The sequence below is a fragment of the Cygnus olor genome, chromosome 5 (assembly GCF_009769625.2).
Source record: "Cygnus olor isolate bCygOlo1 chromosome 5, bCygOlo1.pri.v2, whole genome shotgun sequence".
Lineage (NCBI taxonomy): Eukaryota > Metazoa > Chordata > Aves > Anseriformes > Anatidae > Cygnus > Cygnus olor.
The window spans coordinates 46,770,382-46,785,364 of record NC_049173.1 but is presented as its reverse complement, the minus strand read 5'-3'; the positions used below and the strand labels follow the sequence as shown (position 1 = coordinate 46,785,364).

The 14,983-nt window shown below is 41.5% G+C and overlaps 1 protein-coding gene across 10 annotated transcripts in view; it reads right to left on the bottom strand.

The window, feature by feature from the left end:
- Positions 1 to 14,983, bottom strand: part of TSPAN4 (tetraspanin 4) — a 435,812-nt gene that overhangs the window by 253,853 nt on the left and 166,976 nt on the right. For all 10 annotated transcript variants that reach the window (XR_005820749.1, XM_040560418.1, XM_040560415.1 and 7 more), the window contains one exon: positions 6,983 to 7,032. Coding sequence is in view for 9 of the 10 variants with exons in the window: in XM_040560418.1 (XP_040416352.1) it covers positions 6,983 to 7,032 (50 nt within the window). In the remaining variant the exon portion in view is untranslated. The remainder of the gene's footprint in view (positions 1 to 6,982; positions 7,033 to 14,983) is intronic.

Genomic DNA, 14,983 nt, shown 5'->3' with positions numbered 1-14,983 from the left:
CCAGAAACAAGTGAATAGCTGGCCATAAGTAACAGGCCCAATTCTTGAAGAACCATCAGACTCACTGACTTACCTTGTTCACGTCTAGATTTAAGCAACGAAAAAGAACTGCAGGCATTTCTCAGAAATATACAATTAAACTACAAGAGGCAAGACACAAGCTGACAGATGTCCCGACAGCAATCAGTCGTTAGTAGTCCCTAACCTGTGGAAGCATCGGGAGGCTTAGGGAAGAATTAGCAGCTCAACAGTAAAAAAGTCCCTCCCGTGTGGAGTTTTCAAGATGACAAGAAACAGCGCACAAAAAGTGAGACTGCCAGGTTCACAGGAAGCCATAATATCACCATTAAGCAGCAGATGCCATAACCCACCAGTTTCCTAGTGTATGCTAGGGGCAGCGACCCTTATGAGATTCCTTCAAAGAGCAGCTGCATCGTAACCCGCAGTACACACATACCCTACAGCAACCCTAATGCCATATGCAGCTCAAAGACAGATTCTTGACCAGATAAACCCAAAGCTGCAGCCAGCGGTGTTCTGGAGACGTTCTGTTCACAGAAAGGTAACAGGACTATTAGTCCTGTTACCTATAGTAACTCCAGGACTATTCTCTGATCAACCACAGAGCACCTCTAGCATCACGTGGGCTGACTGTGCAGCTCTGGAGAACGTGGCCCTTTTAAGCAAGACCTTGTGCTGGGAATCTATCCTTTGCTCTTCTGTGCTCAGAGAATCTATTAAAAAAGTGTAGGGGGAGGACAAGGAAATTAGCAATGAAGCGTGCCTCCTGGGGAACGAGAAGGCTGTAATTGAAGTGTGTACAAGAACACGAAACATGCCTTAAGACAGCCAGATCTGACATCAACCTGAAGTTCAGGAAAGGTGTTAAATAAATAAAGGAGCAACACAAGCTTGTAATGTCCAGAAGGCTGAGCCACTTTAGCCTAGCGCTGTGGGAAATAAAGCGGAAGAAATGCTGTTACTGTGAATTCGTGTCTCCATAAGAGATTATTCTCAGTCAACAGCCTTCTGCTATTTCTGCAATGAGCTGACTCTCCAGAACTGCCTTTCATTTGCAGCAAGACACTAGAAGCTCATTCAGCTACAAAAGGCCAAGGGAGAATAAGACTAGTTAACAAAAGCCCTGCGCAAGTACCTTCACATATTCTACCGCTTTCCACCTAAAAGTTAACAAGTCCATCTTGCCTACCTGCTAAATAATTACCAGATATGAGCAGACAGTGCCTCAAATTACTGGCTCTCACAAATAAGAGAAAGAGACTGCTATAAGCCCCTTTCCTTTCCAACAGAATATTTACAGTTCTCATTGCACACTACCAAATAGAATTCAAAGGAAGAAAAAAAGAACTACATTAATAAAAACCTTAGGCTGTCTGATAATCCCTCCTGCCTTCAATACCTTATTTCGCAAGCTTCAAACTTTGTGAAAACCAAAAGGTGAAGAGCTGAGATCACCTCCATGATTTTTTAACTATGTTCCCTTGGAGACTGCCAACTTCAGTTAGGAAACTATTCACCATTCTCTCACCTGCACTCAGCGGTTCATAGAGACATGCTGAAAGACTGATCAAACTGGGATTAGCAATTTGAGGCCATCTGTGAGGGCCTCAACATTTGCTGATTTGTTTCTAAATGAAGAGTTTAAAATAGTTGCTTACACCTTTTCTTTTAAAAGCCAATCTTTTCCCCTCTGTCCTTGATTTTATCCCTTATGGAAGTGGCTTGGGATCAGTGGTCAAAAACAAACAAACAAAAAAAAAAAAAAACCACACAAACACACCTACACAAAACCACAATTTTTAGGTATCAAAAGAAGCCAACAAAAGTAATGTAGCAGTCACCATGACAATTACCAGAGAGGACTTAACATATAAGGAGGAAGAAGAAGAAACAAATGAAAAAAGTAGCAACAGTGTCAACTTCCACCATCCTGTAGGTTTTTTTTTTTTTTTCCTTTTAGAAAATCCAGACTACTCATCTCACTTGAGAATTAGTACCATGCAAGGTATCTTTTAAGACATTTTCAGGTCTAATCCCAAATCACGAATCACTTTTTCATAAAGATCCTATATGCTTACAGGAAAAAAGCTCTGATGAAACTATTGATCATTGGTGTTAAACAGTCTGTGCACCCGAAGACTAACAGAAAAAGGAATCGGAAACCAATTTATCAATTTTAGTTTCAGTGTTCAGGGAGAATATCAAATTATTTAAAACAGCAGGTATAAAGCAGAAACTGAGAGGCATGTCTACGTCTTTCTTTCACTCTTCAAGAAGTACAGCCAGGCTCAAATCTCGCTTAAACAGAAAGCGAGGGGAAAACCTGGCAGCTGATGTAATTGCCCTCACGTTCCAGCACCACTCAGGGGAAATTGCACAGGAAGGAGGGGGAAAAGATTCTGAAAAAGGAGGTGAATTTCCAATTTCAGTCTCAAGCTAACTTTCTGATAAACCTTTTGCACTTGAATGCAGACAGGACACCCACAACCACGAGCTTATTTCTTCTTCGGCAGCCTCAGGAGCTAGTAGTCATAAAAAGCTGTCATCGCTTTTCATCCAAAACGCACAGACATGAGAGAGAGAAACAGCTGTACAGCTACCCAGAACCAGGCTTGAATCACAACGCAGGACAGCTGCTAAGTGCAGGCTTCATGTGCGCTTGTGTCATCGCAATGCTACGACCAGCACATTGAGAGGTCTTACCTGCTCCACAGGGGCGAGAGGCTTACACAATGGGGCAGCGGCCAAGAACTGATTTCATCCGCACTGATGCAAACAAGGGAAAAGCTCAAGCTGCAATGTTTGCAGTTCCTCCTGTTTCAAAGAGGAGGAAAACTGGAAGTAGTAAGTGGCAGCCTCTGCCTGGGGCTTGCACTTATGCTGTAATATGGCTCGATGGCTTCTAAGTGCAGTCAAGAATTAACACTGTATGTTGTCATGTTTCTTTTACCATTTCTTAAGGCACTTGCTCCGAGCTGCAGTTGGAAAAGGACAGGGGGCCAGACATCGTTCCAACTCAGAACTGTCTGCCTTCATGAACTCAAGACACTGCAACACATCTCTTTAATATATTAATCATCTGAATTTGTCACCAAAAAAGGTGCATCTATCAAAACTGGATGTGCCTGGAATATTAAGGGCGCTCATTTTTGTGTGTACTAAAGAATTGTTTATCAATGAAACCTGAGGGGGCGTGTGTGGTGCTGTTCCGTATCTTAGCAGGAAAGCTTAATTCTACTCGCAAAAACAACACCAAATTCCCTGCAACAATAACATGTCAAATCAGCAACAGAAAATGCCAACACTAAATTCAGAGCTGAAGCCCATTTCCGATGTGTTTACCTTTAATTTTGGCTTCTTTTATTGTTATATGTCACTTGTCAGATAATGCAAAATATATCAAATTGGGGTTTTCTTTCAGAAATTCTTGCAGATGCCTTCCCCTAAATTCTTTCTTGGATCGCTGCCTGTTTTTCTCTCTCCATCTTTTCTCTTGCCTCTTCTCTTTACTTCACTCTCCTACATCTATAGCTAAAATGTCAACAATCTCTGTAAAAATATATATACAAACAAGGAACGTCATAGCGCCTCTGTTACTACATTCATGTAACTACTTCTAGTCCACTTTGTTAGAACACAAAATGGGAAGAAATAGAGGACCAAATATAATCCTAACAGGACAGTAATATAAATAATTAGCTTTTTTGTGTGTGTGTGTGTTTTTTTTTTTAACACATGTATGTATGTATGCACACACCCCTTTGTGCTGAGCATTTAGCACCTGCATCCAAGTGTTCTTAGGACACCACGCCTGAAAGTGCTCCTATCACAGTTACTCCACTAACAGGATTTACCTCAAGTTTACTGGTTCTCCAAACTTGTCTGTTCTCTCTAGGAGTAATCAGTTGATTTACTAAAACTTAATATCCCCCAAGAAAAATCTTCCCTCATGTATGTTTTTAGTCCATCAAAGCAACCAACACATAATTGCTAAGGTGTCAGCAGTGAGCACTATCACTAGCACAGGGATTCCAAAGGCATTATGTACCTAGCTCACTTACATGCTTGGAAAAAGCCACTGACTAAGAGGCAATAACATAAATATACTAACTAATTTCTTTAGCTTGTGCAGTCTATCTTGTCTGGGGGAAAAAAAAAGTCACAGGGTCTCTGTACTGCTGCCTCATGAGGCTAGCCAAGGCTACCTTACTTTTTTTCCCTCAACTGAGACGCAAAGGACACCTACAGATGTGAAAGACATTTCCTGGTACACTAAGTAACTGCAAATGGGAATGCTCCTCTAGAGCAAAGAGCTCTCTTTACTATCAGATAAACAAGCAAGCGCTAGTCAGTATTTGCAGCCCACTGTTTTTGGGGGGTCCCATATAGTCATATACTCATCAGCAGGCTCTTAATGCCACCCTAGCTTCAATGCAGTTCTTGGCCTCAGAAGAAATGTATTGTTGTTCTTCCTTTACTCCAAAAATACGCAAACATGAAAAAGAGGGTAATATTTTTGCAGGCTAGCAGAAGAACTTTCAAACGTGCTTGTTTCTCCCTTCACTTATGAAGCCCAATAGGAATCCCCCTAGAGAACACACGAAGGAATGTTCAAATCCTATCCTGGAGCAATAAGAAACAGAATCATCAATTAATGAAAGCTGGAGCCATCCACTGCTAAAGCTTCTGCTACTGAGACAAGACAAACTGAAATCAGAGCTAGAGAGGTGAATGACTTTCCCACTGTGTGGATCGTAACGTAACAGTACTAATCATTTTGCCATTTGGAATAAAACACTTCTGTGCATCCTCTCAACTATTATTGTTCTAGCATCATTACAAAGGCCAGTATTTAAGTTTTCCCCGAGTTCCTTGGCATCTCACAAAGATCTGTCAAATGCAGCTTCAGGTCCTGCTTTGCTGTTCAGCGTTAACCCATGCACACTTGACTCCTTGTAAATGCTAGTCTTTCCTAAAAGTAGTAATTTGCATCAAAGATGCATCACTGTGCTGCTCAAGCACCAAAGACTGGCCCAGCTCCAGCCTCTTCTGTGAACTGCCATGGATTTATCCTGGCTGAGGATTCAGCCTGTGTATTTAAAGGCTATGACTATCGTTAGGTTCACGCGGTTTCCATCACACCAGCAACTGAATTTGCAATCCACAGCCAAACACTGGATCAAGTGTTTCTTGAGAGAGTTAGACACATGGAATAATGACAACAAATGAGCATGCAAGCAACATCAATAAGGTGGATAAAGAATGTGAGTGGATTTCACAAACACTGCCTACCTTTTCCTCCAGCACAGATAACAACTCACCGTCAAGATATTGTATTAAATCTTTACAATGCTAAGATCTCAATGTGCTGGAAATAACCCAATGCAATGCATTGGAAAATTGTTAAGCCATAATCATTTTAGCTGAGAACATCATATTTATGACAGCTCCACCGTTTTTCATTACAACTTTGGCAACGTGGAAAGGTTTTTACTCCGCTTTTAACAACTATTTTGGTCAAGGACAGCACCACTATTAATGCTACAGTATTAGAGGCTCTGGCTGCATTTTAATTAAGGTTTGTCACTCCTTTTTCATTTTAGGCTGGAGAAGAGTGTTGTGACCTACCAGTTTGCTTGGCTGCTACTGTAAGTGCATGGAGGGCATCCATCTGCATCTGGAACTGCAGCACAGGATAAAGGCAATTCTACCTGTGGCCCCTAATTCACAGATTTTCTCTGAAGGCAACAGAGTATCTAAACAGGTAAATGAATCCTGGAAAGCCAAAAGACAGAAAATACAACAATCCCTGACTAATGGGGTACATCTGCAGCAGCAAAGATCAGGCTTGGCTGAGTTGCCTTTTAAAGGAGACTTGAGGCTACACTGGTGCGCCATTGCTGTCTGCCTGCAGTTCCTTACCTGCAACTGCCATTTAAACAGCATCTCTCAAGGCAGAGGCCCAGCTCGCACACTGGCCATATGATTTTAAGGCTTCCAGAGTCTGAGCTTTGTTAATTAAGTCATAACAAAAATAAATAAATAAATAAATAAATAAATAAATATAGTGTCAAGGTTGGCGCCTTTAATGACCCCACTGGGACCCACCAATGACAATATAAGACCTTAGATCTACACAGCACATAAAAGGATGCTCAATAATAAATAAAACTCAAAATTAAACACCTTAGAAGGATGGGAGGAAAGCTGTCTGGAATAGCAGTTGTAGATCTCTGCCTAGCTAAAAGTCATTGCCGACATTTATGGTTAAGGCATCAGACAAGTCATCTTTGTTTCAGTTTGCCTCTATTTGTTCCCTAGTTCCCCTTCTCACATCCTTCAGTGGTTCCTGGTAGCAACTTTGTTATGGTATACCTATAGATGTTATGGTATACCTATAGATGATGTTCACACGTCTCTTTATGTTGCTTAATACACACATTATGCAGTACCACAAAGCCTAATAATACCATCAGTTTTAGGTTTCCCGTCTCAAAGATCCCTCACAACATTGTATTAAGCCTGGAAATACGCTCTTCATTCTACAATCAGACATTGACAGCCAGATGACAATGGTGTGATACCACTATGTTCCCAGAACCGTCAACAGCTGATCCATGTTTGTTTGTTTTCCTTACGGAAAAATACAATTCATGAATATCCATGCTTTCCCTATAGATTCATCGGAAATATTTACAGACGCCTAGTTAATACAGGCATGCTTTGGTAAAACATAAGATCTCATGTAACCTACAGCTTCTACAAAATGGGAAGCATCTATTTTCTGATGCTGGGCTGCCTTTGTAAAGGAGATACCTTTCCATCACCCTGGCATGCCACAATACAGATGGTTCTGATAACTATGCATTATCCCAAACAAGCAATAATGAGGAAAACAAACATCCAAATCAAGACAGCACTAGAAAAACATACATCATCAAAAGGAATGGAAGATACTCACCTCTGCTTCTACTGCTTGCTTATGCCTTGCAATATGTTCTACGGAAGTCTCTGTAAAAGAAGATGGGAAAATATAAATATAAGACACCAAAAATAAGAAATTAAATAAAAATGACAAATAAAACTTCTGACGTGGCCGGAACATATGCTTAAGATTTGTTCAGCTGAATATCCACATTGATGTGAAAAATACTCCGAGAAGTTACGACCATTTGGACCCAGCCCCCAGTCTGACTTTACATGTAGAATACTGCCATTTCCAGCTTTCTTTGACAATAACTGCAACTACATTTTTGCTGTGTCCTACAGCTGTAGACAGAGCGTAAACCCCAGGTAGGGTGGGGAGTGGGTGCCTCCATGCCTCCCGCAGAAGGTGTGGGACACACAAAGGCCATCACTTTCTTATAGATCGCCTTTATTTTGGAGACTTAATTAATTAGGCCACATCCCTGAATGAAAGCCTCTTTGGCACAAATCTTTCTCTCCCCATGTGCTAAACAACAGAAAACACAAATCAAGAAGAGAAGAGGGAAAATATGATACAGCTTGTTTCAAAATTAGCAGATATTTACCACAAAAAAAAATCTTCTCTTCATGAAAACAGAAGTCAAAGTCCCAAATGTGCTCTGAAACACTTCATTAAAAGGAAAAGCATTCAAGTGTTGCTTTTCCCACTCAGAGGTTTTTGAGCCCTTTCTCCATTTTGCGTGGCACACATAGACTTATCAGTTAGAAAAGCTTCCCACTCTGTAAGACACAATTCCTAGAAACTAAAATTAAACACAACAGGTAGATCAGGGCCCCTGGGACCAGGTTTCTCTGAGGGAGGGCAGAGGGAGCACCATGGGGAGCTGTGGGGCTTGGAGGGGGATCCCTGTATTGCAGGGCCATGCGGGGGGCTGTACCCCCGGGGCAGGCCGGGGTCCACACAGCAGGGGGGGCCCACACAGCAAGACCACCCACCAACAGAGGCCACAGGCCCTGCCAAGAGAAAGCTGCAGGAAGCAGAATTCCCCTTTGTCCCTAAAAAAAGCTCAAAGGACCACACGTGTGGCCAGCTCGGGGCCCGGCCTAGCAGGGAAGTACCTGAAGGGCCAGGCAAGAGGAGCATCATGGCTGACAGCCATCAGATGAGCTCGCAAACACAACTTCCCTGCTCTCCTGCCTTTGGTTAAGGATATTTTAACCTTGGGAAGCATGACATTCCAGTCAGACATGCCTGTCATACTGTTGTCCAATGCACAGTGAAGCAGAGAAAAGAGCTTTTGCTATTCTCCTCAAGCTGTTCTAATTAGGGGACTACACAGTACTCACCTAAACATCCACCTCCTTCAGGTGTGTAGGTTAGACATACTGTTGACTGATGACATCTTGCAAAGCCCTTTTTTATTGCCCACTGTAGCTATTTTGCATCCCAATATTACTGTGGGACTTCATGTTACACACCCCTACTCAGACATTGTCCACACTAAACCCTTTCCCCTCAGAAGCTGCCCAAATGGGGAGGTACCCCAGGGCAGATGCTGTCAAGTCTTGTTCTTCTGCCTTTTCTATGACAAACCATCCTGTTGTCATTAGTCAGCCCTCTGCCCCCATAAACCTCTAGACACCCTTTACTTTTTTATCTGAGCATGCTTATCTTCAGAAGAGAAACACGATGATAGAATTAATGCCCACGCATGCACGAACACAAACTGTAAAGACTGAAGTGGAATCCACCTGTCAATTTTGGCTGGAGCAATTCTAAGTATGTTATACTTTAAAGAGACACTGACTTTTCAGATTGCTTATACATCCTCAATTTCATAAGCAGGAACGATGTACTACCCTACTGGTTACAGGTTTTACAACCGAAAATATACACACAAGAGTTATATTTTCTAGGTTTTCACTTCAGCAGAAAATATTCTTTTTATTCTTAACTTCTTAACAAACTTGATAATTGTACAAAAGTCACCAATCAGAGAAAAGATTTTACAAACTGAAATTACTTTTGGACACATCTTGTCCTAAAGTAGAACAAGAGCAAATTTTGGACCTGGAAAACACACCAACTTTCCTTGTATTACAGAATTCAAAAGCTGAGGAAGATAGTCAGAGATCCGCATGAAATACAGCTTGGTGTATAATTAGCAAAGCAAGAGAAAGCATTCAAAACCAAATGTATTCAAATCAGCTCAGCCACTTCCAGCAAGAGGTATGCAGAGCAAGGCCCGGCCTGCTTTTCAGCCTAGATGATTCAGGTTTCCAACATTTCTAGAAGTGCAAATTTCCCTTGACAGCCATAAATTCATCTGAAGAGTGATGGCAATTAAAGAAACGTAATCTGTCACACTGCAGGGTTTTATTTTACTTGATAATGCGTTGATATATATATACACACAAGAATGAAAAGCATATTTTGACATTTAAAGCCATACTAGCTTGTCTGTGCCATGCAGCCCAAGCTGTCAGGAGACATGTGGGAGTGCTGCAAAGTTTTTAGATAACAACAACTTCTAATTAAGAAATGAAGTTGCATTTTTACCAAATTAGAGCATGTACAGCTTCTCTCACACAAACACAAAAATGAGAAACATTTGGCTAACGCTCCTTTTTCTGGCCAGTCACTTCCCCAAAGCAGCAACTGTGACTGAGTGATGGCACTTCAGTCTGACTGCAGGCTTTTCTTCTCCAGAGCAACGCTCCACTTTGGTGGCTAAAGCACCAGGCTGAGATTCAGACGATTATGATTCAAATCCTGGCTCTGACAAAAGCCACTTCTCTAACTTTGGGTGAATCATTTAACTGACACTTTCTCTGCTTCCAAACTAATCTGTAAAGTCAGTATAATCCTATTTTCTTTCTCTTATGCTTTAGGAATAGGGTTGGGTAGCTTGGATACCAGAATTGATAGGCAGCATATAGTTCTGTGGAGGTTGATTTCACTGTTCACAAAGAGTAACAGACACTTTTGAAGCCGCCTGTGCTTTTGTGGACTTCTAGCGACGCTCATTCTCCTCACCTGCTAAGGTGACTGTCACGAACGGATGGCTGTAAGCTTAAAAGTTATCAGAGTTAATACCTTCACCAAATTTGTATTAAAAAATCTGTGTTACTGTTTCAGTTCGGAAAAGAAGGGACACTTTCCAGTCATCTCCAGTTTTAACCTGTTGGTTGTCAGCCTAGGGCACGTCTCAGTGCACAGAGGGGACTGACTTCTTTTGGATGAAATGAAACCCGAGAATGAGCCTCAGGAGCATGCTGAATGCATTCCAGATGCTAACAGGCATTGACTAGACTAGACTAGAGTTAGTCTAAATTAAATGCACCAAATGTGGTCCATCAGGTCTTCAACATTGACTGTCCTGCTGCATAGATCTACTACTGTGCCCCACTGCTTGCAAACACAGACGTTGTGACATATGTTTTGGGAGAAGAGAGTGGATGACCACTGCCACATTTTGCCTGTTTACATTGTCTTATGACACTCATAATGGCTCTTTCCCATAGCAACATTTACAAGAGAAATATTTCCTTTTTCCCCCTTTCTCCCCTCATTCTGAAAACCAGTGGTCAGTGTAACGCATACCTTGATATTAAAAGGATGAACAAGTGGTACCTATCAGTCCCCAGAATGTGTCAACATAGAGAAGAAAGGGGAGGAATCACACCCACACCAAGTGCATAATCACTGAGGGGTTGATTTCCTTACATAAAGGAAAAGAGACTTCCTCCAGAGCAATTCCCTCCAAGAATTTTCACAGACATTGGCAACTTCTGCAGCCTCATCCATGAATTACAAAGCTTTTGTCACAGGGACTTCTAGGTTTTGCTGGTGGTGGTGGGGTTTTTTTGTTTTGTTTGTTTGTTTTTTCAAGCCACAGTACCAGACAGGCAAAGGGATTAAGATTTTACATGCATGCTTTGGTACCTGCAATAAACTGACGTCTGAATAAGGTGGTTCACAAGGTTTATGATGCCAGCAGAAGCCCCCCCAAAGGAATTAAAGAGCACTATGGTAAATTCAGCTGTCTCTTGTTCTGCTATTTGTCTAAGGACACTATGAGGCTGCCTTAAGTCCCTACTCCTTCATTGTCTTCCCTGTGCAGCACCTTAATTAAACCCATATAAAGGCCTGTGTAGCCATATTATAAACTGGGTCACTTTAAGATCAGAAGACTTCCCTTCCCCTCCAGGCGAGGGCATGTTTTCTGCCATGTTTCTGAGTCTCCATCATTTTGATGTTCTAGTTTCACAATGCTCCACTGACAGTCATCCCGATACAAATGGCGGGGCAGCAAACAGAAACGCGTGGCTGGTAAGTGCTCAGGTTGGTTTCTCTGCCGATACCAGTAGTTATTACAGCTTTTCAGAATTCAGAGCTGTCTGAAGCCACCCGGAGACGGTGACATTTTCATAAATCAGGAGCCGCAATCTAACTGGGGGTAGAGACCCCATTCTATGGAAAGTATATGGCATTTTTAGGAGAGGTGACTTTTACCTCACAGACTGCATCTGGAGAAGATAAAGCTTAGAAAAGGTCTGGGCAGCAATGGCAGTGTGTCAAGAAGTCTCTCCTTGTGTCTCTTTAAGCTAGCAGAAAGTAACAAAGCTCTTTTGTCAGCCTTCAGTTGTCTCATTGCAAATTAGCTCTCATGAAGAGAGAAGCAAGCGAAAACACCCATGGAGGGATGGGGTGGATTTGTTTGTACAATGGCTTTTGTTCCACGCAGCAATATGGAAATGCGAGATAAGGGTTTCTATTACCCAGAGGCTATAGGGTACATTGTACTCCAAGCACAGGCACAAGTCCCATTAACGCTAACGGGCGTTGACTATGCTCAGCCAGAGGAGAGCACAGTTGCTGCATTTTCACAGTGGTGCACATAGGCAGCAAGCTCTTGCCATCTACTTCACTGTCAACAACTTCAGGACAGCCTTCACTTCAAGAAAATGAAATGGAACAAAACACGTGTTGAACGGTGTTATGAGTGGTTTCAACTAATTAGCACAAGTCCCTATCTGCATCAGGATTAACCCAATGCCTCAGTTGGCCTGTCTGAACACAGCAAGCCAAATATTTTGAAGTGATGAAAATTTTGGGTAAATCACTGTAAAACATATTTTAAATAGGACAACATCAACAAACGAAGCAATCTAACATGCACCAGCAATACTGCTCAAGGGATTGTGAAAGTGGCCTTGAAGAACCGGGCGCATGTGTCTCCCGGGACGCAGGACAAGCATTTTCATCTAAGGCATGAACGCATACCCAAGATACTAGAAAGGGATGGAATAATTCCCGCGAGCTTCATGTGGCATTTACAGCAGCTCTGCCTGTCCCATGCAATATCTGATGGATGACATCAGGAAGATACTGCTCTTACCCTGTTTCAGCCTGCAGGGTCTCAAGTACATGGTCGTCACAGCTTCCAAATGCCAGAATAAAAGTTTTCTAAATGCACCCAGAGTCACACACACGTTCACTCAAACAGATCACAAAAACTAATCAAATTCATTGAGCCAAGATCTCCTCAGAGATAAATTGTAGACCATAGTGTTAAAACAGTAGCCCAAGTGAAAGTCTAGTTTACAGTTTGAGTCATTAATTTTCTTGCTCAGGGGATTACTCACTGATGATCGCATGAGAAGGGTCTCCAACTCTAACCAACTTCATGTTTCAGGGTGATCTCTTCTTGTTCTCAAAGCTCCCCCAAAGCCAACTTTTTTTTCTTCTAACTCTGCCCTTCACAATACAAAGACACCAGTTCCTCCCATCTTGAAAAATCCATGCCAGAATACATAAACCAATCTGAGCTCGCTACCATTCAGCATTCTTTTCAAACAAATCCAGCCTAGAAACATCTTTTTACACTCTCAGAGTCAAGGGAAGCCACTTTTACCAACACCTCTATGACTTCTTAGTTAGGCCCTTCAGTAGCTTTGGCCATGCTCCTGCTGTTGAGCTGTTCCTTTTCATGGCTTCTGAGATCCCATTTCCTGAATCCTTCTAGTTTTCTAAGCACTCCTTCAGTATGTCCTCTGCTGAACTCTCAAGCTCCGTACGTTTCAATTTTCTTCTGTAATTCCATTAGCCTCTGTCCTTTTTGTTCCTTCTCTTTTCCTTCCACATTTTATCTCATCTGCAAACAAAATTCAGCTAGTCTGATGACTTACAAAATACCACACCTTCTGTTCAAATGTGAATCTCAGCTTGTTTACTTATATTTTGATGTGTGCTTAGCAATTACCACAAACTCATCATGGCTAAAGCAGATATCTTAATTTTCTCCCCAAGCCTCTCCCACCCATTATCTTTTTTCCTAACGATTTGTGAGCAATAACAACATCTTCCTGTTGTACCAGCCCATAACTTGAGTATCATCTTCATCTTGAAGCTCACTGCTCATTCTTATATCTTGTATCTAAGCTATACCTCAGCACGGCAGACAGGCAGACGCTTCCCACACAGCATCACTAATGGGCCAGCCATAGCATCATATCATCGACAGAGATAAAACTCTCTTGACAAATGCAATCTTGTTCCACAGCTATTTATCCAAAATGCCACTTTAATGGCCATTTATTTTCCTAGACCACCCCCTTTGGCAATGCTATTTCTTACTACGCAAGCCTCTGTTCATTCCCTTCTCTTTCAACATCACTGAAATATCAATATCATTGCTATATTTTCCACAGTTTAACCACAAGCCTCTCTCACCTCTTCTTCAATATCAGAAGTTCAATTTCTACCTCTGTCATAGCCTCAGGGATTCAATCAGCTCTAGTCCCGAGTTTGAAAATGCTTTATACCCCTTGGGTGGCTTCAAGCTCCACTGAAGCCTGTGGGATGTATGGGCCAAAATTTTGTCTTACAAGTAATTTCCAAAATCAATGAAACCATTCACAGTATGTAAAATAAAGCACATGCCTCGGGCAAGGTCTGCTTCAGAAATGGCTTGCTGGTATCACTCTGTAAGCACAACCACCTTGGTAAAACCGAAGCAGCTAATTCTCATATTATAGGTGCAGACTATAGCAGTGCCATTGTCTTTTGCTGGTAGGATTTATACCAGTTCATAGAATTAAAACCAACAAACAACTCTTTCAGCAAAAACATTTTTTGGCAGCAAAAATGCAATGTGTTAAGGCTGCTATTGGTATAGAAAAGTTCTAATAAATAAGCAAATAAACAAATCACAACATAGCCCACTCAATCCAATAAACCTTTCTGATACAATCTGGCCTATTTTTTTTTCTAGGACTGGGACACATACACAAAACATCTGACTGATAAAAACTAAACCATACATATGCACATACGTTCAGCTGGATCTACGTATGTACCCACCTATACAGAGATTGATTTAAAGAATGCATAATTTTCCTTGAAAATTACTGATTTCTACTGCTGAACTTGAAAAATTGACAGCACACGAGAAAAAGTACATCTTCAATGTAGACTGGGATTCTTCACATATGTAAATCAGGACATTAAAAATATTTCCAGGATTAGAGGACTGCTTAGACATGACATCATCTTTTGGCTTCTCCCGAGACTATTTGGAAGAGTGATGATATCACTTAATGCTTATTGCCAAAATTACTCTTACAGATAAGGCACCAGGGATGGCGTGTATATATAATGAAAACGTAGCGGTGTCCAAGTCATCAATTAGATACCAGCATTAGCTCTCTGCAATGCCAAAGTTAGGAAAAGTCACAGTGGTTTTATAGTACTCTAAAGTTTTAAGTACAAAATACTCTCAAATCACGGACCAAAAATACCAAATGTACTGCTCACACAAAAAGTTTAGCTCTTTGAATTGGCGACTAGGACCACTGTACTTGTTTCCATTATGTTATACTTATTTTACAGCACCATGTTGCTACTGATTTCATCGGAACTACATTAGTATCAAACTTGCCTAATGTACTAAAAGATGAGAATATGTTTCTTTTTTTTTTTTCCTGGCTAAAACAACAAATTATTGGGATGATAGATATGGGCCATCTTGCT